This window comes from Bison bison, unplaced genomic scaffold, assembly GCF_000754665.1.
Source record: "Bison bison bison isolate TAMUID 2011002044 unplaced genomic scaffold, Bison_UMD1.0 scf7180017864322, whole genome shotgun sequence".
In the NCBI taxonomy this organism is placed as follows: domain Eukaryota; kingdom Metazoa; phylum Chordata; class Mammalia; order Artiodactyla; family Bovidae; genus Bison; species Bison bison.
The window spans coordinates 7,399,325-7,425,130 of NW_011494894.1; the positions used below are offsets into that span (position 1 = coordinate 7,399,325).

Genomic DNA, 25,806 nt, shown 5'->3' on the forward strand with positions numbered 1-25,806 from the left:
ACCCAACAACAACAAAAAAAAAAACACAAAAACAGCAAGAAAGGCAAACAGGTAGAATCAGCAGTTTAGTAGCTGGGCTCTCCACGACCTCTAGGCGCTGTCACCGCACTACTACCATCTCGGTGTCCAGCGGATCTTTTATTTCTGCTCATTTGGGGAGGGCGGGGAATGGGAGGTCTGTGTGGCCACTCACTCAGAAAAATTCTTAAGGGAACTTCAAGTGCCAGAGATGGCAGTTTCTGTCAGGAGAGCCATTAAGCTTTTATTTCTAACACTAAAATCAGTGCACTTTAGTCCTGTGAACGTTCTCTTACCTTGTGTTTATGGGAAAGAAACAGCAAGAAAGTGGAACTCAAAAATGTTTCACACTTTATTAAGATCAGGGAGGGGGGAAAAAACCTCCTAGCATACTTCTTTCTTGCAGTTCCCGACCTCAGTAAAACATGTAAATAATGGCATCCTTTGAAATGCAGACTGGGATACAGAAGATTATTTTTAAAAGATACTACTAATCAATTCTGAGACCTTATCTCTGTGCTCACTCATTGATGGTACTCCAATCATGTTTTTAAATAGAGTCCTCTTCATATTACAAATCTGGCTCTGAATTTAGATCAGGGCTCTTAGTTAACTAAACAGAAAAGAACCACTTACTGTTCAGTAAAATCAATCTAGAATATTTTTATTCAGTAAAACATCTGGAACTTTATTTCATTTCATATTTTGAATACATGAGGAAAAATCTCACTGTTCCTAAGCAAGATTAAATGACACCTAAAATTCCTGCGTCCAGGTGGAAATGACACCTGAAAAGGAGGTTAATTTCCCAGCATTACATCCTGTGTGTGCCCAGCCCTGCAGGATGCTCTCTGGATAACATATATTACAAAGCTACAAGATTTGAGGAAACTATGGGACAGAAAAGTTTTACCACATTTTACTGTCATGTGAATCTTAGTTTGGGCAATCAGGAAATAAGCTTTAAAATTCTGGTAAAAAAAGGAAAGCCCTAGAAAGAAGAAACTACCTATTCTACTACAAAATCTCAGAAGAAAAGGCAGGGGTTACAGCAAGAAAAAGAATTACATCAAATACATACAAAGAGGCTTCGTCCAGGAAGAGAGGCGAGAGGCCCCAGCAGAGCTGGGTAAAGATCAGGAGGGTTAGAAAAAATCAGCTCTTCCTCTTCCTCCAAGGCAGCCAGACTCTTTAACAGGTCCGGAGGAAGCAGAGGGGAGCCTTTGGGGTCCTAGTGACAGAAAGGATCACAGTGAGATGCAATGTGGGATGACAAAAGCACAGCGGAGTAGTCGCATCATTAGGGGGATGAAGGCAGGTAAAGTCAAGGAGGAAGCTGTAAGGAACAGAAGACAGCGCTATGCAAAGAGGAAAAGGCTTCCAAACACCGAAGCAAGGTGACACAAGGACAAGAGAAGGAAAGATCAAGACAGCAGAAAGAGGCAAAGACAGTGGCCAGCAGAGCAGAACACAAAAGGCTAGTGGACAGCCAGCGCAATGACGCAAGGCAGCGAAGAGACGAGCGTATCTTGGGCTAACGGAGAAACAGCTTTTTTTTTAAAAGGTACCAACACACACCTGTTTCTCATGAGTAAAAAGGGCAAAGACAGGGAACTCCACCATCAAAGGTGACAGGCTAAATTTGTTCCTCTCAGAAAGCCACTTGCTTAAATATGCAGTAAATCTACTTTTAAACTTAGAGGATTCAGCCCAACTGAGAGGAGCTTTGTCTCAGAATTCTCTAATGCGCTGCCTTAGAGATTCCTGCACATGGTCCTCTCTGCCAGACCGTCACAGTTCAACGTCAGGAACGGCGTTCTTCAGCTTCCCCAAATCTACATGGTGTGAAGAGGGCGCCAAGAGCTGCACCCACTCACTCAGTGGCGGTCTGTAGCACTAACGAAATCAGAGGGACCTTTAAACATCCACCTGAGATCTCTGAAGTGCCTGGTGACAGGGAAGGACACGCACCTCAAATGGCATCCTGGGCACAGGGTCCTGCTCTGGACGGAAGACTCCTGGGGACCGTTTGCCCCTGCGGTCCACACTGGCTTGCTGTGCCATCACAGCTCTGTTATCAGCAGTGCTGTAGGAAGAATCCCAGTAGAACTCCGGGATCTTGACTTCTGAGGGGTTATGGTTATATGGCTCCATGGGGAAAGGCTTCATTGTTTTCTCGAGAGGCTGCTGCTGCCTTACAGGAGGTTGCAACGACGGCTCAAACAGTTTTATGGGGTCTTGGGTTTGAAGGTAGTAGGGCTGTTTCACAGGCATGATTTTCCCTAATGGGCCTTGAACCTGAGGGGGATTCCACAGCTGTTTGGAGGCATCTGCCTGTTGATACTAAAAAAAGAGATGCCTGGTTCACCAAGATGAGGATAAAAATGCAATGTTACTTCACTCAGGACTCACAGAGAGAACTTGAGAGATTTTACCACCAACAAAACTCCTGGTCATGCAGGGCTCTTTGCTCTTTAAGTTTTTCAATAAGCAGAGCTTTCTGGGAACAGATTAAGGGCACTGAGTTCATATTCTCTTTCAATTCCAATATTAAGAGGTTTAATAAATGAGTCTGTGAGTATGGGTGGGTGGGCATGCATCCATTTCCCCTTCTGCTTCAAGTGCTGCAGGATGATGATACTTAAGACTGGTGTCACAGTTCTCTTAACATCTCATCAAGAGCACGATTCTGTTTCCCTTCTGTAGTTCAGGTTTAAATATGGGAAATTATTTACAGAAAATCCCTTTCTATAAAGCCAACAAGCAGTAGCAGGAAAGTATGGTAGGTAATATCTATTCTCCTTTACAAAAGTAAAAAGAACAACTGAACTTTCCTCAACAGCAAAGACTGCTGTGTTCCCATAATCATTATAAGTCTAAGAAAAAAGTAGCTGAATGCTTTTGTTTTTTAAATTGGAGGATAACTGCATTACAATGTCGTATGCTTTCTGCCATACAACAACCTGAATCAGCCGCAGGTACACATACAGCCCCTCCCTCCCACATCCCACCCCTGCCCCACCCCATCCTACCTGCCCACCCCGTTCCACCCTCCCCAGGTTGAGCTCCCTGTGTCATAAAGCAACTTCCCATTAGCTCTCTATTTGACTGAGGGAGGTGGATTAACTAGTATTTTGAATGAACTTGACACTGAATGATTCCAGGTGCTCCTCTCCTCACCTCAGCTGGAAGCACACACAACTAACTCACCTGCTGGAATCCGGAGTGGTGAGGAGGGCTTTTCCCCAAAGCCGGCACAGCTTTTGTAGGGGACTGTTGCTGCTGAGCTAGAGCTTGAACCTGCAGCTGGCCTGCAGTCTGTGCTGCTGGCGGAGCTGGCAGAGGTGGGAGGGGCTGCTGGGAAGGTGGCTGAGGCTGCTGAGGTCCCTGGGTCACTGGCCCTGGTCCGGAGGGCCGTTGCTGGCTGTAAGGAATGTGGGACTGTTTCCCAGCTTGCACCTGGTTTCCTGGTGGAGAGTGAGCTGTAGGCTGAAGAAAGGTTCCTGGGACAGAAACACCAGCTGGGAAGGTGTAACCTGAGCCCATAGAAAATGCCACAGGAGGGGGGATAACATATGTTGGGGGCGGGAACCCTTCAAAACAGAAGAACATCGTTTTAGTTCTAAGGAAACTTAGCAAACGAAAGACAAAAATTAGTCATCTGGGGCTGGGGTGGAGAAGAGGTTTTCTAATAAATCACGAAAGACAGGCATCAAGCATCAAGTAAGATGCAAGTGTCAACCTTTAACCCGATTTCAAGAATTAAATACAGATTACTGCCTGCTACTTCTATCCACTGAGGCAACTGGAGTGTCCTAAAGGTTTCTCGGATGCCTTGTTTAATGACAGGCACTCCTACATAACAACGAGCACGCACTTGCGCATAAACTACAGGCAAATGGCTCAAAAATCATTGAAACCTTAGGGGAAAGAGAACTCCTTATACCTTTTGATATTAAGGATTTAGTCATGTCCCGCAGAGTCTAGAATTTCTCAGCAGGTGAACAGAAACTCCTACACAGACGGAATTCAGCAGAAGACATTGCAAAACATGTATTTACCTGGCCGGCTGGGAAGAGGAGGGAAGGCTCCAGGGTGATGAATGGGGATGAACTGGGAGTTACTTGCTTGACTTGGGGTTTGAGTTACAGGTGTTTTCCTGGCTTCAGACACTGGAGTCTTTCTTAACTCTGTCTGAGATTTTACCTATGACCAACCAGAAGCAAGACTACCTATAATAATCTGAAACTCAAATGAGACAGAAAGCAGCACCTACTCTAACAAAGGATTTAAAAGCCTATGTTAAAAAAAAAGTAAAGTACATGCTTATTCACTTCACCTAAATTAAAAATGGGAACATCAAATTACTTAAATACCTCAAAAAGCTGTTAAGGGCTTAGTTTTACTTGTATAGTTATTCTGCTTTCACAAAATCACAGAAGTACGAAATATGGAAGAGGACTGAGAACTGATTTCTTTTATAAATGAGACACCCAATGCCAACAGGTTGAAACAGTTGCCTATTATCTTAAGCCAATGTTATCGGCCCCAGGGCCCTGTATTCTCTAATTCATTAAGAACATACATGAATTGATAATGACCACTAGCTCACAGATGAGACACTTTGGCCCTCAGTGTAACTTCATCTGGGAGGCTTTAAAGGTATCAGTCAAGCATCCACCCTGCAACCCTACCACCCCCAGAATAAATGAGGACACTTTCAGCAATAAAAAAATCAGGCCTGAGATCCTACACGTGGCGCCAGAGAAGCAGATGCCATATGCATTGCTCAAGTAATATAAAGATGAATAAAATGAGGAAAACTGGCAGCATTTAATAGAAAACTTAGGATGAGGTACAGAGGGTGGTGATACACTGATTATTGTCAGGCTTTCTTTAATCACAGATACTCAGATTTAAAAGGGATGAGAGACTGGAAGAAGATTTCATTTTCCTGGACCTTTCTGGGAGGCAGTTGCAGAGGATGAAGGCAGAGCAGGCGGGAAACAGCTGAGCTCTTTACCCTAAAACGCTGACCTCTGGCTTTACAGCTCTTTCGGCGTTTGTCCCTTGCCTTTCCCCAGCGCCTCTCTCTCTGTGCCTTTCCTCAATTTCTACCATGTTCTTTCTCTGTTTCTCCCCCTACTACTAGTATTAAAATGGAACTATTATGTTCTTTCCCCAAAAAACCTTGTAAGGGAAATACACTGTAGATACTGTTTATCTGAAAGCAGCTTTCAAAAATGTAAGATTCCTCATGCCTACTGTAAATAAATATATTTGCCAAAATGTGTTCAATGAATCAAATGGCTACAAACACTGGTGGTATTAATAAGACCAGCACAGAGTAAAGACCTTTTTCTGTTTATATGAAATCATCTGTATCTCTTTGGAAAGATACATACATATATATATATAAACAAGTCACTAATAACTGAGTAGTGTTTATCTTTCCCCAGCAGGAGACTTGGATTCTTGCTTTACAAATTCTCATGAGTCAGGATAACACTGAGGTTATACAATGCTACTGGCTGGGGCAGATAGAAATGTCAAGGAAAATCTTTTTCCAAAAATGTGTTTCATTTTGTATAGTGAATCTGGGGGGAAAAAAAAACACAAAACCCCACGAAACACCACTGTGTAAGCCTCAACATACTCAACTATGTGGGATCTATAAAGATCTCAAATTTTTAAAAAATCGCAGTTATAGCTCCCAAAGAAAATGTAATTATTTGTGAAATCGAGAGCTCTGCAACTGGGCTCATTTCCTACTACTTAAACTGGAGAGAACTGACAGAGATGTCCAATCAGGTTAGGATTTTTTCACTCACATTACAACTTCTGTGAACTGACAAGAGTACAGATCTACCATAGTTCTTCACATTACCTTACTATGCAGCCTTCTTAGAGTGCACGGAAGCTTCCAGAATAGCCAATTCTCAAGGGTCTAGGAGCGAATGGAACGCGTGCCTTTTGTGTGAGCCTTCCTCTACCTGCTTTACAGTTCAAACGCAGCTTACCTGCACTGCCACACTCTGCTTTCCTGTTTCCTGTAACTTTTCTAAGGTGCATTTCTTGGTTTCTGTTTTCCTCTTGTTGTTGTCCTTCTTTCCATCATTCTTAGTTACAGCTACTCCTTTGCTATAGTCCCTTCTCACCTCTTTGGGAGGAAAACTTCTTCCTTGGTCTCTGCTCACTTCTCGTGGCTTCATGTTCTCTTTGAAGGTGACCACTGGTTTCTCTCCTGGGTCGCAGTTGTTGCTTAGATTCCGGCCTGTAGATAGCACTGATTTCAGTCCTGGGTTCCCGTCAGCTGCCAGGGACTCTATGATGGTTGTGTCTTGCAGAATGAGGTTCTCTTTGGCTTCACTGGGGTCTTCCAGTATTAACTCTGGGATTTCTGTGATAAACAACAATTTCCCTACCTCATTTTCACACTGAATCAGCCTAAAAAAGTAAAAATAAATCCATATATGAAAAACATAAATCAAAAACAGTAACAGCTGAACTTTGTATGGGTCCCACAGCCTTAAAATGTGGGAAACAGCAGGATGCAATAGCGTGGACTTGGGGAACATAAACAGCAGTTCTGTAGAAACTCACATTCTCATTATGCTACCACACATCGCCACAACACACGCCTAGGCCCTTTTACCATTTTTCTAGTAAGTACAGTTACATCTGCTCAGTGTGTTTTAAGCACAAGACACCAGAATGGGCCCTTGACGTTCCTATTTTATACGTGTGAAAACTGAAGCTCAGAGATGCACAAGCATCATCCTAGTCCGTCTTGACTGAAACTGACCACCATGCATGCCCTTGTCAACACAAATCACCGTGACTGTGAACATACAATTTAGTTAAGATTTATACGGATGTTCATAAATTGGAGAAGCATCTCGTAATAAATAGGGGAGACAAGGCCAATTCCTCTAAAAGAGGCAGGGTAATGAGAAGACAGAGATTAAAGAGATTCTAAAGATCACTAGGGTCATAATCCAATGCTGTGTTCCCAACCTTTTGACTTAAGAGTTTACAATCAGTAGCTTTATACCAAAGTGTAAAACTCATATGGGGTGTGTGTATGTATCTGATGAGGAATACCTTGGCTGATTATCTGCAATCCATTTGCCTATAGAGATCAAACGCTGCTGTCGTATTTGTCGTTGCTGACCCTCTTTGTCTCCTGTAATACCCTGGTGACCTTTGGAAAAATCCAAGTTCCTAAAATTGACATAAGCAAATTATAGAAAATTAAACCTAATGAACTGCAATGGCTTCAGATTTTTCCATACAGGTTAGCTATTTGTTGTAATTAGCTGCATTTGCTTGAACTTATTTATACTCTTAAAGACTGTAAATACCATGAAACAAAGCAATATTAATGTGATATTTTTATTTATATTTCACTTTCTCATGGAGGAGTTGAAATAAATCACAATGTTTTATTAGGAATGACTTTTTTTAAAATATAAATAAAGTTTTTATTTAACAGTAAGCTCACATTGTAAGTAACTTACTTCAAACAACCATGGCAATGCTAGAGTCTCTGAGGTATCTATTCTAACAGATAGTATTATCTATTCATTTCAAGGTGGCCCAATCTAAATCAGAAAAAAATGAACACATACCATAAAGTGTACAGAGCAAAAAACTCACTGACATTAGAAAAGTAAGTCAACCTAAAAAGTAAGGGTTTTTCAAATTTCTCTTTAAGCTATCTTAAAAAAAAAAAAAAAAGCAGCAGCATCTAAGAACTTCCAGGCAGTAGGCCAGAAACTGAGGATACAACGATAAATAGTCTCCTGACCTTAAGGAACAAATAATTATGATTTAATCCGAAGAGATAAAAGCTAAGCAAAGAATAAGAGAAGCATTATAAAAGAAACATTACTGTCTTCTGATAAGCTTTGAAAAGGTTCACAAAATAAGTGATACCTGACCTGGACCCTGGACAGGTATGGTTAAGAGCTTACAGATTAGTAAGTAAGGGAAGGATGAAAGAGGAATGTGAACTTTTCAGGCACAGCATGAACAAAGTTTTGGAGGAATAAAAATACAGAGCTATTCCAGTACAGGTCACAGTTTATGTATAACGTGTAGCTACTGGAGGGGGAAAGGGGTGAAAGTCGCAGGAAATATGGCTGAAAAACTAAGCTTTTGGACATTGAGATAAAAAAGATATTTTAACAACTGGGGATGTGTAAATTGAAGTTTTCTGTACTAGTAATGGGACATCATAAAATCTATACTTTATAACTGCAGAAGCAGAGTAAAAATGGACTAAGGAGAGAACTTTTAAGTAGGGAAGTACATTAGGAAGCTTTTTTATACTCTAGGTAAACAGTGACAAAGGCCACCTACCTGAAAGAAGGTCTCAAAGCCAAGAATCCTTGTAACTCAAACTCCTCTGGAAGTGGTGTTGCTAGAGAACGGCAGAAATCAAGACTTGTAAACATTTTAATTAAAATATTATTGTTCAGCAGGATATTGCTTCCTATATTAAAAAAAGAATATTTTCTAGACAGAAAGAAAGATTAATGCTCATAGTTCTCTGTTCCTCTTTATAGTTACTGTGATAAAATAACTTACCCGTGAAGCCCCTACCTGTGGCCTCTGAGCCCGTGACATTGCCCAAGACTCAAGGCTGAGGAGGATGGGTACGATGGACTATTTTTTCCCCTAGCAGCCTTAAAAATTCATAGCTTGATCCATTAATCACAATGTTTAGATTATCTCCTTGTTAACTCAAAGCACTGAATATCAACATTACATCACCCAGGAGCTTGTAAGAAATACAGAATCTTGGGCATTATCCCAAACCTACGGAATCATAAACTGCATTTTAACAAGATCCCAAGTGATTCATTTGCAAATATGATGCTTGAGGGGCACTGATCTAATGGAAGAAAAATAATCAGAAAGGAGTCAATTATAGTTTGTTCAATGCAGTGCTACTTATAATGGGGCAAAGTTTTAAGCAAATGGATAATGATTAAATAAATTATGGCACAGCCAATAGGATGGACTATTAAGCAGCCTTTAAAAATCACGTTCCAAAATGTTTAAATGACAAAGAAAAATTCTAACAGTATCTTGTTAAACTTATAAAGCGTGTGTGTGTGTGTGTGTGTGTGTGTATGTGTGTGGCTTAGTCGTGTCCACTCCCCATGGTCTGTAGCCCAGACTCCTCTGTCCATGGAATTCTCCAGGCAAGAATACCAGGGTGGGTTGCCATTTCCTTCTCCAGGGGATCTTCCAGACCCAGGGATCAAACCCGGGTTTCCTGTATTGCAGGCAGATTCTTGTGGACTATATATCACATAACTTTAACGATATGATATCAATCACATGCAGGTATGTGTATGTATGTACAAAGAAGTAAAAGCCTCAAAGAAAATAGAGTATCGTGAATAGTACAGAGAGTATTTCTGTACGAGAGAACTAAGGGGGACTTGTGTTCTTTGTTTGTATGTCCCAAATGTCCTGATAAGCAAGTATTATTTTGACAGAGTAATGTTGTTCACTTTAGTTCCCCAAAAAAATAACTATTAAGAATGAGGAAGAAGGGAAGATGGAAAGAATCTGAAAACACTACTCTCTGGACTCCTATTCAAATGAAGCAGAACAGGAGAATAAGCTGAGAGAATTACAAGAGGATCATTATCTCTATTTCCACCCACTTAACCAATGCAAAGCACAAAGTCTCCTCTGAGATACTGAATTTAAAGTCAAACACTTAAGAACAAAACCTTGTTTTTCTCTGGCCTTAAGCCCACTATTTACTTCCTTTGTGGCTCAGCTGGTAAAGAATCTGCCTGCAATGTGGGAGACCTAAGTTCAATCTCTGGGTTGGAAAGATTCCCTGGAGAAGGGGAAAGGCTACCACTCCAATACTCTGGCCTGGAGAATTCCAAGGACTGCATAGTCCACGGGGTCGCAAACAGTCGGACACAACTGAGCAGCTTTCACTTTCACTAAGCCCACTGGTAGTGACAGAGAACAATGTCAGCAACACAAGGTTAAGGGAGCTCTTACCATTAGTACTTGAAAGATCTTCTTCATGGGGATGGAAACTGTTCAGAAGAGAAATTAGCCACGGCCAAATGCTGTAAATTAAACAGATAGTTCAGACTTTATTTTTGCATGAGAAACCAGAACGCTAATAAGCCATAAAAATGTTACCAACAGGACCTAGACTATGTATTTTTCTCTTGGTTTATCATTTTAAATGCTGTTATGATTTCCTAAAATATAATTACAAATGTGTCTAGATAAGATACACCAGAAGGGCCCAACTTCTATAACAGAGACCTACTACTGCAGATCAGTCCCCAGGTTCCTAATTTAACAATCAGAAAAACTGACTTGTCAGTTTTATTCACTGAAAATGGATATTTACTGAGAAACCTTTGACCAGAGAAATAGCACATTATGTTTTTATATTTTTCACATACATTATCAGTTATGGAACCCATTACTAGTTCTTAATCTGTGACAGGGGATGTGGTTACATCATAGTCATATCACATTAAAAGTGATGAATATGCCTTTTTCTTTATGATATAAAAAAGTTCACATTGTTACAATGTCCTTACCTCTGTCTCCTAACACCAAACCTTTGCCAAAGTTTGCAAAATATTAAAAAATATTCTTAATACTTAGTTAAAATATTAAAAATAATTACAATCTACTTAAGATAATATTAAGATTTTCTAGAAATATGTAACCACCATGTTGGTAAAAGAGTGTGGCTTTAAAAAAATTTAAAAAGCCCAGGGTGAGTTGCCCAGGATAGAGAGATTGGATGCATATCATCACATCAGAGAAAAAACCTGGAAGCTGACAGCTGTACACTTTAAAATATGGGAATACGCTACTTTAAAATATATATAAATGAATAATATAGAAAAAATATATAAGGAAACAACATTGAAGAATAAATGTCTGCTACAAGCCTTTGAGGATGTAATGAGTTAAGAGACAGTTGAAAAGGAAGGTTAATAACCTAAAAAAGCATGCTAGACTAGAACAATGTCTCTATACAACAAATATGAAATCTCAAGAAACAGACAAAAAAGAGTATAAGAAATGACCTAATGATATATTGCTTTACCCCACTGTGGGTTACTTAAGTCTAACTCTGCTTTCTACAAAGAAAAAAAAAATCACTATTTCATGTACTTATCAGTCTAAGAGAACATGTTCTCAAAAAAGTATAGAAGAAAACAAGTTCTAGAAATTATAATGGTCAAAAGCAAGAAACTGAAGTTTACTTGAAGTTCAGAAAATTGTTTTTACCCTCATTTAAAAGATATGAGGATTACTACACCTTGATGTATCTGACACATTAGGAAAATCTTCAGTTTTAGAGAAATACCTCAAACAAGCTGAAAATGAGTAATAACATACTTTAAGATAAAATAAAATACCTGCAAGGACATAATTTAAAGATCCCAATAAATCTGAGAGAAGAAAGGGAGAAGAGTAAATGATACGGAAGAAAAAGGAAAGAAGTTTGAAAATAAAGCTATTTCTTCCGGTTGAATATCCTTTACGATGATAAGAATGCACAGGGAGTTCCCTGGCAGCCCAGTGGTTAGGACTCGGGGCTGTCGCTGCTGTGACCCAGCTTCAATCACTGGTGGGGGAACGAAGATCCTGCAACTTATGTGGCACAGTGAAAAAAAATTAAAAAAGAAAAGAAAAGAAATGGGAATGCATAGAATGGGCCTAAAAGATCACTCACTGTATAGGAACAAAAAAAAACTAAATAAAAATACCAATGCTTTTTCCATAACATTACTAATACAACTTACTGAACCAAACACAAGTTCTAAAGTACACATGATAAGGAAAAAGGTATAGCTTCTGGTTAAGAAATGAAAATTCTGTGCAAGAAAACACTATCTAAAATATAACTTTACTACCTTGGCATGAAAAAGAGAAGTGTAGTATGCTGTGCTTATGTTGCTAAACTCTGTTCATGACAATATCAAAAATGAAGGCGCTTAAAGTTAGATTTGAGAGGAGAAGAGGTAAGACAAGCACAAAGTAAGAGGGATCATGGGGTCCTGAAGGTGGCTAGGACATTTTTCAGGTTGTGACCTTGGTCAATATGTAGATGCTGAGCCACAAAGTAGAAATTTCAGAGACTCTCCCAATATCCACCATCAAAGTATGCAGGAGAGAAGCTTCTCACTCACTGCAAAGCCTTACTGCAGGTATTTATTCTATTGTTGTTTAGGGGCTACGTCATGTCTGACTCTTTTGTGAACCCATGGACTATAACCTGCCAGGCTCCTCTGACAATGGGATTTTCCAGGCAAGAATACTGGAGTGGGTTGCCATTTCCTTCTCTAGGGGATCTTTCTGACCAGGGATTGAAACTGCGGCTCCTGCATTGTCAGATGAATTCTTTACCAATGAGCCACCAGGGAAGCCCATTTATTCCTATGGCCAAAGGTAAACTGAAAGCTTTCATTTGTCACTGTCTAATGAATAATTCCTAAGAACTGTCAGGAATATTCTGAGTAGAGATTACACGGAAAATCATGAGAGCCCAAATAATAGCCAATTCTCTATGCTTAGAACAAATATAACTCAAACTGGGTGTTACTGAAAGTCAGCAGCAAACAGCTTAGTTAAAAAAAACGAAGGAAGAAGTAAAAAATCTCTTCCCTTCAATTCCTAAACAGAAAATTGGGGTGTATTGTAATGAATAAGAAACAAACTATTTCATTTTGCAATGTGAAAAATGCCTTTCCCCAGGATGACAAGCAGGAATGCAGGAGCACACAGCGAGTCAGAAATCTAAGATTGTGCCTCCCATGAAGAATTCAAACAAGTAAGTGAAAAGCTTACAAAGAAGTCTTCAGTTCAATTTCTAGAGAGTAGGTGGAAAATACAAGTCCTCCACTGTTCCAATATTGTGTTAGAAGGCAGTTTCTACATATCTGTGGATATCAAACAAACAAAGCACACAGCTAATGGGAAATTCCGAGATACTTACTACTGTCTTTCATCCACCACTGCCTCCTGAAACACCCTGGGTCTGAGTCTCAGCCAGTCCATGGACACCTTGACGGCAGGTAGGGGATAGGCATTGTAGGATTCCTCCTGAGACTTGTTCTGGAGAGGACACTTGCACAGGATGCCAAGAAAAGACACTTAAAGAAAAAATGTGTGCACAAAGAATAAAATATTTGAAATTGTGTACCAGTCCAAATTAAAATATTACTACGAGCCTTGGGCTGTATGCTACTTAACACTTAAATATCTTACAGCTTCCTTCTAAAAAGACATCTTCTTTTCTACATTAGCAATGTCACAGATACAGTTGATGAAGGGGATGTCAGCAGATAAAAGGAGAGAACTTAGGGTTTAGGCCTCCTGATTCAGTATTACGAAATAAACACTTTTTCATGTTACTAATGGTTTGTTGCAACGATGAAAATGTCAAAGTTCATGCTTCCCAAAAAAGATGGCACAGGAAGTTAAATGATTTAATACTCACTAAAGAGGGCCAGCAACTGTGTCCAACACAGCTGCTCATCTTGGCTATAACTATGCTGCTCCGTTTCGTTGCTAAAGTCACGAAGATGATGAAGTTGAAACAGGTTAATGACAGTGACGTGAACTAACTGCTGAGAGTTGAAAGCTTTCTGGAATAGCAGCCTCTATAAAAGAAGACAGGAATACTGAATATATTATCAAGAACTGAAGCTGTCTTCAGCACAATTAAACTGGCAGTCTGCATTTAAACCACAACGGTAACATTTATAGATGAGTATTTTAATTGAATATGATGCAGTCTGATGTTTCTCATGTTGACTTTCTGCCCTGAAAAGATTTAACCCAGTCACCACAGAGCTGTTTTTTGTTTTTTTTTTTTAACAATGCTTTTTACTGCAAGAAACTATGTATTTTTTAATATGATCCGAGAAAAACTTTTTAGAGGACTATTAATAAATTTATACATTTTAATTCATCAAAAGCTATTTTATAAGAGATGGAAACATACTAAAATATGAAACCAGGACCAATGATGACAAAATAGGTGCACATAGTGAAAATCAAAATTTCAAGTAAAAAGAGGCAAAATGCATGTTTCTGAACTCTTGGCATGTAACAAATGTCTTCCAAACTTGGTCATAAAGTTTACTCTTTCAAAGGCTTGACACATTTAAAGAAATTTATTTATAAATGAGATATATAGCAAAAACATATCTGAAACACAGGGTAAAGGATAATCCAAAGCAATCATTAACAAGTATTATAGGCCACCTGATGCGAAGAGCCAACTCATTTGAAAAGACCCTGATGTTGGGAAAGATTGAGGACAGGAGAAGAAGGGGACGACAGAGGATGAGATGGTTGGATGGCATCACCAACTCAATGGACATGGGTTTGGGTGGACTCCGGGAGCTGGTGATGGACAGGGAGGCCTGGTGTGCTGCGGTTCATGGGGTCGCAAAGAGTTGGACATGACTGAGTGACTGAACTGAACTGAACAGGCATTTGTACAAATAATTATACTGACACGTTCCTCTATCAGGAAAGCAACGGCCTTCACAACCACATTTCTTTGACTTAAGAAGTGTATGCTCACAGTGATCTGCTGAGCATCCCCGTGAGGAAGGCTTCACCTGCACGCTCTCAGCTGCCTTAATTTCATCACCCTGCTACCTCAATATGTGCAGTAGTGTAGAGTACTCCCACAGAAAACAGTTTTCCAACACAAGTTCCTGACAAACTTGATAGCTATTAGAGACGACATCCTGGTTTCACCTTACACTTCAGCCACGGCCAAATACCCTCCTTCCCCAGGCCAAACTTCTGGAGAAAGTGGGGTTCACCGCCACTAGCCTTATGATGGGAAATGGATTATGTCACTTACACTTCTACCAGCAGTGACAAGAGATCCTACCATCTCAGAAATTTATAGCTGCTTGTGTCCAGCCTATTCTGAGATTTTTTTTTTTTACCATAAAGAATGTGAAACATCCAGAATAAGTTCCATAATTCTACTAACAAGATCTTTCACATTATCATTGGAAAAAACACAGTTCTATTTCTCTTTAATTCTATTCTCCCTATCATCCTGCCATCTGTCTTTCCAGTATGTACATCAAGAATGCTTACTCCTTTTCAAATGGCATCGACCATTTTTCTTTCCTTTACTCTGAATATCTTGAAATGTTATTTCGTTCCCAGAGTGCTCCTATAAAACTCTTCTTTCGTTTTCTACATCCAACTTTACAGATCAGCTGACTATTTACATAAACACCTAAGACTGGCATGAGAATATTGTTTTTCAAGAAGTGTGCTTTTCTATGAGTATAATTTATAGTAATGTATCCCTTGTATCTATAAATCCAGTGGCATTTATTTTAGAAGGCAATGTTCTACTGAACAAAATTTTTTTCCTAGTTTATGTACAGAAACATAGCATATGAAAGCAGCCTAGGACTAGCAAATGATAATGCAAGTTCATGAAGGTACAGACTGTGTCCTGTTCTCCTCTATATCTCTAAGAGCTTAGAGAAGTGAGAGAAGTGCAGAGTATACAATAGGACTCAAACACTTAGTGAAGGAATAACCCATACTTTTAGAAATACATAACTATTAAGTTGTAATTTCATAACATTTGGATTGCATTTTAGTAACAGGTTAAACGGGGACTGACTTTTTGTTACTCAAAGACACTTGCAACGCAGTTAAGGATTATACTGAACTAAATACTGTTAAAAAACAGCACACATTTAACAGATATAAAAGCCGTGTATCTCAGTTCCTAAACCCAGATCTTAAGTCCTCCAATGAGGACTTAAGGACCTCTCAAGTTGGTACATGTTTCTGCTTAGTAGATAAAGACTTGCTGGTAAGACAGATACACTGAGATTTACATGTGGATAATACTAATTATCTGTAAAAGCTTTAGAAATACTTACTCAACTATGCTAAAATTTCACTCCAACAATGTTCTTCTGACATTTCAATACTGGCTAAGGTTTAAAATAGATCTGCCTCATACTATGTTTAACTTCAGAGTGTTGGAATAATACTTTAAAGTGTTATTTTAGCAATTGCCCACATACACCCACCAGAACTTCACATGCAAAAATATGTATCTGAAGACAGTATTAGTGTCTGAGGTTGAACCAAATTGACTACAAAATTGACTAGCTTCTATATGAGAATGACTTAGAGAAGATCTCATGAAGGTAGGTCCCCCCTCCCTCCCCATTTACGGAGTATATCTTGAATAGAATCAGAGTTGGAAGCAATCTCAAAAGATCACTTGGTCCAACCCCCTGCTATTCAATGAGACTGCACCTAAACCATTCAAGAAAAATGGCTGTCAATCTGACTTTTAAGCTCTCAAAAGAGAGACCTCCTAGTAAGCCCCTACAGGTCTCTATTTAAATTTTAAGATTTTATTTCCGACCTCAGGAAGACAAAGATGTGTTCTTTTAAAATAATCCTTCATATATCTGAAAACTTACAATGAATAATATTTAGACTTGTTTTTCTAGGCTGAACAGCCTAGGCCTTTAAAAAGTTGGTTGTTTCTTTCATGTACCCAACCCCATAAATCATGGGCTAAGTTTAAATAGGTCACTAACAGAAGCAGAGAACAGCAGGGGACTCTAAAAGCTTATTTCAAAAACAAACTATGTCTATTATAGTTACTTGGTATAATCTCTTACACATAAAAAGTATCAACTAAAAAATGATCGTCTATAAAAACTATTTCACACTGATTTTATCTGGCTAATTTACTGTCTTTTAACTAAGTTCTACAATCTCTGGAATGTGAAACCTCTATAATACTTCATAGACAATTTCCCGGTTACAGACAATTCCTCAGTTCAGTTCAGTTCAGTTCAGTCGCTCAGTCGTGTCCGACTCTTTGCAATCCCATGCATCACAGCATGCCAGGCCTCTCTTTCCATCACCAACTCCTGGAGTTCACTCAGACTCACGTCCATCGAGTCAGTGATGCCATCCAGCCATCTCATCCTCTGTCGTCCCCTTCTCCTCCTGCCCCCAATCCCTCCCAGCATCATAGTCTTTTCCAATGAGTCTACTCTTTGCATGAGGTGGCCAAAGTACTGGAGTTTCAGCTTTAGCATCATTCCTTCCAAAGAAATCCCAGGGCTGAGCTCCTTCAGAATGGACTGGTTGGATCTCCTTGCAGTCCAAGGGACTCTCAAGAGTCTTCTCCAACACCACAGTTCAAAAGCATCAATTCTTCGGCGCTCAGCCTTCTTCATAGTCCAACTCTCACATCCATACATGACCACAGGAAAAACCATAGTTACAGACAATTCCCCAAGTGTATAGACACTCAAAAGTAACCTAGGAATATGTTCTTTGAGACTGTCTTGTTCACTGTTGATTTCAGTGACTAAAACAGTGACTGATACATACTAGTCAAATATTTGTTGAATAAATGAACTAAAAATAAAAGTTAATTTTAACTCCTCCAATATTATATATATTTTACTACATCATTTAAACTAAGTTAATATACTAATAAAAATTACTTTCATACATATAACTAGAAAAAAGGTTCCTTAATTTTATCTCCTTGTACAAATTAGTGAAATATATGCCTGCTGAATGAAATTCTCATTACTTTCCTTCAGTCAATCACAAATCCTGAGGGATCAAAGCACAGTAAGAACAATGAGCTCAGTTCGCAGAATGGAATTACTACCAATAAAGTAGGCAACCAGATCACATCTAAATACAGAAAACATCAAATGCAGGACTTCCAAAACTGAGAAAAGAAAGGTGCTCGATCTGACAGGGAAGGAGGAAAATTTGTCTTTTCCCACTATGATATTTTCTGCCAAATGGCAGCTACTTAGTGAAAACATGTCTGCTGTATTTCTTTATATAGATAGCACCTCAGTTTAAACTGAAGGAATGCGGTTTGCCAGAATTTCACATGCTTTAAATTTCGGTTTTATCAACATTTCATAATTAAGTAATGACATAAAACTGGGAGTGAGTCTCCTCCAAATCATATGCTTCCTCATTTAGACAAGAAAAAATTCTGTTTAAAAAAATCTAACCTTAAACTGTTCTTCCAACTTCTCTCGAAGAGGGCTCAACTTTTCCAAGCTCTTACTCAGGTACACATGACCGTGGAATTTAATAAAGGCCTTGATGAAGTCAGAAACACCCCATTTGGTTTTCACCTCATCCCGGCTGAAATGAAAGAAAAACTTTCATGAATCTTAAACAGCAAAATGGCTCAAACGTCTTACAGGAGACTTTGATTTTCAAAAACACGTTATTTGAGCACCTGTGAGTCAGGGAGTGGATTGTGTTCTCAATGACTTTTCAACTGTAACACGCTCAGATGAATTAGTACTCAGCAGCCTGTACTACTCCACTGGGAACAACTCAGAGACTGGTTGAAATTCAGTGGCGACTACATGCAAAACTGTTGTAATACATATGTTTAGATTTTAGGCAAATATGAGAGACAGGAAGCATGAGCAACTGGCCATTATTTCTTGTATGCCCAAATTTGAGTCCATTTGGAAAAGTCAACCTTACCTTTCCAGTGCTTTAGAAAGTGCTTTTTGTAGATTAGTAGAGGCAGCTGGGAAAGGGAATTTCACAGCAATGCTTCTGCAGTAGTAGAAAATTGTAGTCAGATGGTCTCCTTTGGAAGAAGCTAAGATAGCCAACTGATTGTAAGGCTGACCTAGAGGAGAAAGGTAAGATTCTAAAGTAATCCAAGATGCAATGAAATCTTGCTATCACAGAATGCAGAAGGTCAGTTTTTAAATCTCTGTATTAACAATGGGGAGCATTTTATAAAGTAAATCCCATGACTAGCTCGTTAAAAATGGCCTAGTAGCACACTTTAGTGATGGCACATAGGTTAAAAAGTCATATGATTAGGGTGGAGGGCACTCTAAGTTCAAATAAGACTTTGGAAAGGGCTAGACAGGAAGTATTTTTTGCTTTGTGGGCCAATCTCTACCACACCTACTCAACTCTGCCACTGCAGTGGGAAAGTAGCCACAGACAGCATGAAACAGTGTGTCCCAATGCCATCCCTGCTTGCAAGGGACTCCTTTAGAATCTAACGGACTTTCAATGTGGCTTAACAAGAATGCATATCACCAAACACCTACAGTAATTTAATTCAAGAATCACTCCCAACGCCCATTTAGAGAGCCATCAAAAGACAAAAGCATTATCTTTTTGTAATGAGAGAATTTTTCTAGGAGGGAAATTATGGTATTAAAAAGAAAATTATTATTATTATTCTTGGGGAAGCCAGTTGTTGAAGCAATTTTAGATCCCATTAGAGGATATTCTATTCATAGTGCTTTACTGACAACAGTAATAATATTTTTATTTCCAATTGCACAGAATATACAGTTAAAAGGAAAAATACAATAATCAATACCAAAACTGAAAATATCTTTTGGCTTCTTACACTTAAAACAGGAGCCCTGAACTACCTATTTTCTATTTTTCTACTGAGAGTAAAGTGTCATAACCAACTCACCATTAGAGGGGACAAGCTGAGCCGCATGCCTATAGTAGGACTCTGCCTGGCTGGTCTGGTTTCTGTATCGAGCTAAGAGGAAGGAAAAAAAAAGCTCAGTTTAAAAACAAACACACAGATAAAAACAACCATTAGGGTAATTCCAAAACAGCTATAGTTTAAAGATTTAAAGTTAATAAATACATTAAAATTAAGTTAAGATGATTAAAGACAAAGCATTTTAAAACAAATTAACTACAGGATTACGTGTGAAGTGTCCATCCGGCCTTCCTATCTGGGACACTCAGCATGGAACCCACTTCAAAGCTTACCTAGGCCCCATTTTCAGGTCCTCCAGTGTCATGCCATCACCAGCTCTCACTACGGACTATGCTGGTGACCTGGGGCCGGCCCACAGAAGGGGTGAGTTATATGGCACTTAAAAACAAAACAAAACAAAAAACACTATACAATATGATCTGAAATTTATGTATTTCTTTAATATCTTTATAAAGTAATTTTGAAAAATGCCTCATACCTATTGAAATATTATTTATGTGTGTGCAAAGAACACACTGAAAGCAAAAGCAATCTAGATATACTACTACTTGATGAATCTCCCTGTAGAAATTGGTGCTTGCTTTGATGTGACCTCTCCTGGAGTGAATGATTTATGACATCAAGAAATCTAAAAATCTCTGAATGTAAATCCACTCCTTGTTATTTGAGGACAGTCAAAACATAATCCTATAGTTAATTTGTTTCACAACCCTTTTTAGGTCACCTTAAAAGAATGAACAAGAATATATATATTACATAACATTCCCAGATAAAATATATAAAATGGAAATACAAATCAAACTGTAAAAAGCAAACAATTAAAAATGAACTTTTAATGCACTGGTAGGAAGAAAAGAAGGCAACCCAGCTTCAGAAGGAGTAATTTGTATAAACTCCACAATTCCAAAGGAATACAGTCTTTCAGAAAATATTATGGCATCACTTTGAAAAATTAAGCTTTGATTACATTTTTGCTGGTTTATTATTTGCCTACATCTGCATAAAATCTGAATATGAAAGTTACTTCCTTCAAAATCCTTTGCCAATCCCAAAGCATTCAGAAAATCAAAGTTTCTTAAAATGCATTTTATAGTTTTCTCTTATGACAATCTAAGTTGTACGTGTATACTTGTTTAAAAGAAAATAATCTTTCTATGACTACTCCAAAGAAAAGCATGAATGTATTATCAATTCCTTCACACCAAGGGCTCACCAATGTCTCCAAGGTGAACGAGGCAGTGCTGGCAGATATAGGAACAGGAGCTAGACTGTGGCTTCACTATGGCGCTGGTATGCGTCTGTTTATTGCTGATAATTCCCAACTGGGAAGACTTCACACGGCATGGTAAATCTACATTAAACACTGTACACAGTTCTTGTAATAACTGAAAGGAAAACATGAGCAAGGATTAGTATTAAGTCAGAAGTGCTCTAACAGTAATGTTGGTATACTTTAACATGTGTAACTAATATTACATACTGCTAAGACCTAAGATAGGACAACCTTTCATAGGATAACTAGTAACATTCATTACAAATCATATCATTTGACTTGCCAAGTATTAGAGCAATCCAAGATGTACATCTAAAAGGAACAGCAGCAATTTAGGAAAAAAATGATTTTACCTGAGTAGGCTATTCAGATTCATTCAGCAAGCAACTCCATGAAATTACCTCTCTCTATTTTGTTTTCCTTTTAGAAATACACAAAACTCATTAAAGACTAGTTGATTACAAATTTGGAGAAGGCAATGGCACCCCACTCCAGTACTCTTGCCTGGAAAATCCCATGGATAGAGGAGCCTGGTAGGCTGCAATCCATGGGATAGCGAAGAGTCGGACACGACTGAGCAACTTCACCTTTCACTTTTCACTTTCCTGCACTGGAGAAGGAAATGGCAACCCACTCCAGTGTTCTTGCCTGGAGAATCCCAGGGATGGGGGAGCCTGGTGGGCTACCGTCTATGGGGTCGCACAGAGTTGGACACGACTGAAGCGACTTAGCAGCAGCAGGTTACAAATTTGACTTAAATACAAACCAACATATTTGGCAGACTTCAGGAGTTTCTTGAGATTTATTTTCTTAAGCCCGAGGTCAAACTTGGGTCTCTGCATACACAGATCTATACATCTGTAGAGATCTGGAAGGAACTTTTGACATTATGTAGACATCCACTTCTTTCTTCCTTTCTTCTCTAGTTTTATGGTATGAGAGGGTTCCTTCTCTCACTGAGAAATAACTTCTCTGTCTGAGCATGTTGTTTCATTCTTTTCTGCCTCCTGCCTGTCATCCCCTCATTTTAAAAATCTACTTTCAACTTATCAAGCTTCTTTGCTATGGCCTATGAAATGGTGCCCACAAAAAAAAAAAACAATAATTATTATTGTAAGACAAAACACACAGAACCAAAGCATTTTCCCTTGACTCTAGATTTCTCCTTTAGCAAGCTTCTAATGTCTCTTCTTCTCAACAGAATTCCTTCAAAGGAGTCCACAAGTATCATATTTGCTTTCTCAATTCCTAGTCGCTCCTTAGTCCATTATGATCTGACTTTCACACAGCCTCTCCACTCCCCATCCCACCATCTACAACCACTCTACTGAAACTGCTGTCAAAGACTTCTTGTTAAAAATAAGCACATACAATGGATGTTTCCTAGTCATCCTATTGGATCTCTCTGTCACATTGAAAACAGCTGATTTTATGACTGATCACTAAGCTTGCCAGTTCTTTTTTTCTTGCCAATCATTTCTTTTCAGTGTCCTTCATTCAAAGACTTTTCTTCCCCCACATTAATAGCCTCAAGCACCTAATTCTTGGCCCTCCACACAGCTCTTCACATTCTACTCTCATTCATTCAAATATTTACTTACAAGCAGATGACACCACCCTTATGGCAGAAAGTGAAGAAGAACTAAAGAGCCTCTTGATGAAAGTGAAAGAGGAGAGAGAAAAAGTTGGCTTAAAGCTCAACATTCAGAAAATTAAGATCACAGCATCTGGTCCCATCACTTCATGGCAAATAGATGGGGCAACAGTGGCTGACTTTATTTTTCTGGGCTCCAAAATCACTGTGGATGGTGACTGCAGCCATGAAATTAAGATGCTTACTCCTTGGAAGGAAAGTTAGGACCAACCTGCTGCTGCTGCTAAGTCGCTTCAGTCGTGTCCGACTCTGTGCGACCCCGTAGACGGCAGCCCACCAGGCTCCGCCGTCCCTGGGATTCTCCAGGCAAGAACACTGGAGTGGACCAACCTAGACAGCATATTAAAAAGCAGAGACATTAATTTGCCAACAAAGGTCCGTCTAGTCAAGGCTATGGTTTTTCCAGTGGTCATGTATGGATGTGAGAGTTGGGACTATAAAGAAAGCCGATCGCTGAAGAACTGATGCTTTTGAACTGTGGTGTTGGAGAAGACTCTTGAGAGTCCCTTGGACTGCAAGGAGACCCAAGCAGTCCATCCTCAAGGAGGTCAGTCCTGGGTGTTCATTGGAGGGACTGATGGTAAAGCTGAAACTCCAGTACTTTGGCCACCTGATGAGAAGAGCTGACTCATCTGAAAAGACCCTGATGCTGGGAAAGATTGAGGGCAGGAGGAGAAGGGGACGACAGAGGATGAGATGGTTGCATGGCATCACCGACTCGATGGACATGGGTTTGGGTAAACTCCGGCAGTTGGTGATGGACAGGGAGGCCTGGCATGCTGTGATTCATGGAGTCGCAGAGAGTCGGACACGACTGAGTGACTAAACTGAACTGAACTGATTATCATTCAAATACTTGGTTATTGTATCACACACCCATGGAAAACAATAGGGACACAGAGATAAATAAAAAAATCTGTGTGCTTAAGGAGCTCACAGCTAAATGAGCGAGACAGGTACATAAATTAGGGAAGGGAGAGTAGGAGAGACAAGGAAGAGAGAGAAAAATAACATACACGATAGCATAAACCAATGGAATATTCTATGCCTGTAATAAGTTTCACTCCCTGGGCTATGTGTTTGTCTCACTTAATCCTTGTGATAAACTAGAAGCAATGCAATATGTTGCTTCAATACAGGTATGAAGCTCCATTTTTTTCAGATGAGGGTATGAAAGCAACAAAAATACTGAGTTGTTTGACAAATATTACAGAATTAGAAATACCTTGATTCAAACACCACTCTCTCTAATAAGTACAGATTTCACAAAACAAGATACCTTGGGGGACCCAACTCAGAATGATATATAATATCTCACCCTTTTCCTAAGATAAAAAGCACCTCTACAGCCAAATATAAAATCCTATATTCCCTTCTCACGAAACACAGGGGTTACCTACAACTGTACTTATACCTGTACACTTGCAATGTGCAAGAAATTTACTGACATAAAACTGAGCAAACAAAACTAGTGCCAAGAAAGTCTGAAAATAGAAAAAAAGGAACAAAAAAAGGGAAAAACCCTAAAACAGATTCTGTGGCAGATAGCAAGAACAAACATGACAGAGGATAAACAAACAATTGAGTTCTACAGGTACTGAAAGAACAGACTGGAGAATTAGGCACAGCTGATTATCTATCAAGAAGAAAAAAAAGATATTTAAGAAAAGTATATCAAATACGGTTGAAACTTCATGTGGCTGTCTTATAATAAAATTTTTGCCTGAACCCAGGAGTTGTAGGTAGAGATACTGGAAAAATTCCTGCTGGTTCAAAGGATTCCAGGTGAGAAAGCACGAGTTGAGGCAGAAACAAGGTGGGACTAAAGAGAAACAGATGTTTAATAAGCTGAACAAAACTGTATTTGGCAATTATTCTGTGAAAACTCTATTATACTATTCCACTGCTACTTAGCTCTTCAATCTACCCTAAGAATTTAGAACTAAATATGAATACACAGGGATTCCCTCATAGCTCAGTTGGTAAAGAATCTGCCTGCAATGCAGGAGACCCCAGTTCGATTCTTGGCTCGGGAAGATCCCCTGGAGAAGGGATAGGCTACCCACTCCAGTATTCTCAGGCTTCCCTTGTGGCTCAGCTGGTAAAGAATCCGCCTGCAATGAGGGATACCTGGGTTTGATCCCTGGGTTGGGAAGATCCCCTGGAGAAGTCCCCTGGAGAAGGGAAAGGCTACCACACTCCAGTATTCTGGCCTGGAGAATTCCATGGACGGTATAGTCCACGGGGTCACAAAGAGTTGGACTCAACTGAGTGACTTTCACTTTTCACTTTCACTATGAATACACAGAATATCTTTTAATTACTACAGATACTTAACGCTTTCTTTTTGGCTCCCATTTCTTAAGAGTAAGGACTACTCTACTGTTCTGTATTTTTATGTTTTAAAAAAACCCATACAGCATAATGGTACATCTTTACTTCATTTGGCAATTTGGTTCTGGTTTGAAGCACCATGCTTTAAATACCAATAGTTAACAAAACGATCCAAGTCAAAATCATCTTCACAGAAAACAGAAATGAGGATAATCATGTATCAGTCTCTTTTCAATCCATCCTAATCAGATTTCTATCTGGACCACTCAACTTAAGTCACATTTCATCAAATCCAAGATACCATAAATTGTAAGATGAACTATTATTTATGTAACAGAATAAAAAACTGCCAATTAAATGGTGAACTGACCATCTTTTGTAAATGTATCCCTATCTCAGAGGTGTTAAAATATGAAAAATGGTTTAGAAATGAGGAAATACGTATCCATCAATTTCACTAATGACTTCTGTGTGTCAAATCCAACTGGTCCTTTTGAATCACCTTACCTGATTTCTTTGTAGCACTCAACTGAGTTGGTTCCTCCTCCTCATAGTGAAGTGCTTTTCTCTTGTCTTCTAAGATACCACTCTGATTTACTCCTACTGAGATGTGGCTCCTCCTGTGCCAAACCTGTTCCCACCTAGTTTTATGGTTTTAAATGCAAAACCCTAATGTCTAAGTCAGGGTACTTTATTGTAATCGTAAATTTTACTCTGGCTCTGACCTTTTCACTGAGCTCCTAGCTTAGCTTATCGAATTACCTATTTGACCTCTCCACTTATATGTCAAACAGGCATCTATCTCCCTAGCGTAGCATGAATAGAGTTGTCTTTTCCTCAGTGTTCCCTATCTCAGTAAATGGTACAACCAGTCAACTAGCTGCTCAATATGATAACTTAAGTTATCTCTGACTCTTCACCTATCCTGATTCCATACATCTGATC

General features: G+C 39.2%; 1 protein-coding gene across 8 annotated transcripts in view; it reads right to left on the reverse strand.

The window, feature by feature from the left end:
* SMG7 (SMG7 nonsense mediated mRNA decay factor) overlaps positions 1-25,806 on the reverse strand; it is an 86,344-nt gene that overhangs the window by 5,921 nt on the left and 54,617 nt on the right. For 3 of the 8 annotated variants that reach the window (XM_010853103.1, XM_010853102.1, XM_010853106.1), the window contains 14 exons: positions 20,814-20,985; positions 19,562-19,633; positions 18,595-18,745; positions 18,105-18,240; positions 13,535-13,697; positions 13,031-13,187; positions 10,057-10,127; positions 8,383-8,443; positions 7,123-7,242; positions 6,039-6,465; positions 4,080-4,224; positions 3,229-3,611; positions 1,990-2,361; positions 1,100-1,249 (listed from right to left, as the gene is read on the reverse strand). In XM_010853103.1, the coding sequence (XP_010851405.1) occupies positions 1,100-1,249; positions 1,990-2,361; positions 3,229-3,611; positions 4,080-4,224; positions 6,039-6,465; positions 7,123-7,242; positions 8,383-8,443; positions 10,057-10,127; positions 13,031-13,187; positions 13,535-13,697; positions 18,105-18,240; positions 18,595-18,745; positions 19,562-19,633; positions 20,814-20,985 (2,580 nt within the window). The remainder of the gene's footprint in view (positions 1-1,099; positions 1,250-1,989; positions 2,362-3,228; positions 3,612-4,079; positions 4,225-6,038; positions 6,466-7,122; positions 7,243-8,382; positions 8,444-10,056; positions 10,128-13,030; positions 13,188-13,534; positions 13,698-18,104; positions 18,241-18,594; positions 18,746-19,561; positions 19,634-20,813; positions 20,986-25,806) is intronic. The other 5 variants (XM_010853108.1, XM_010853107.1, XM_010853105.1 and 2 more) reach the window with 4 other exon arrangements.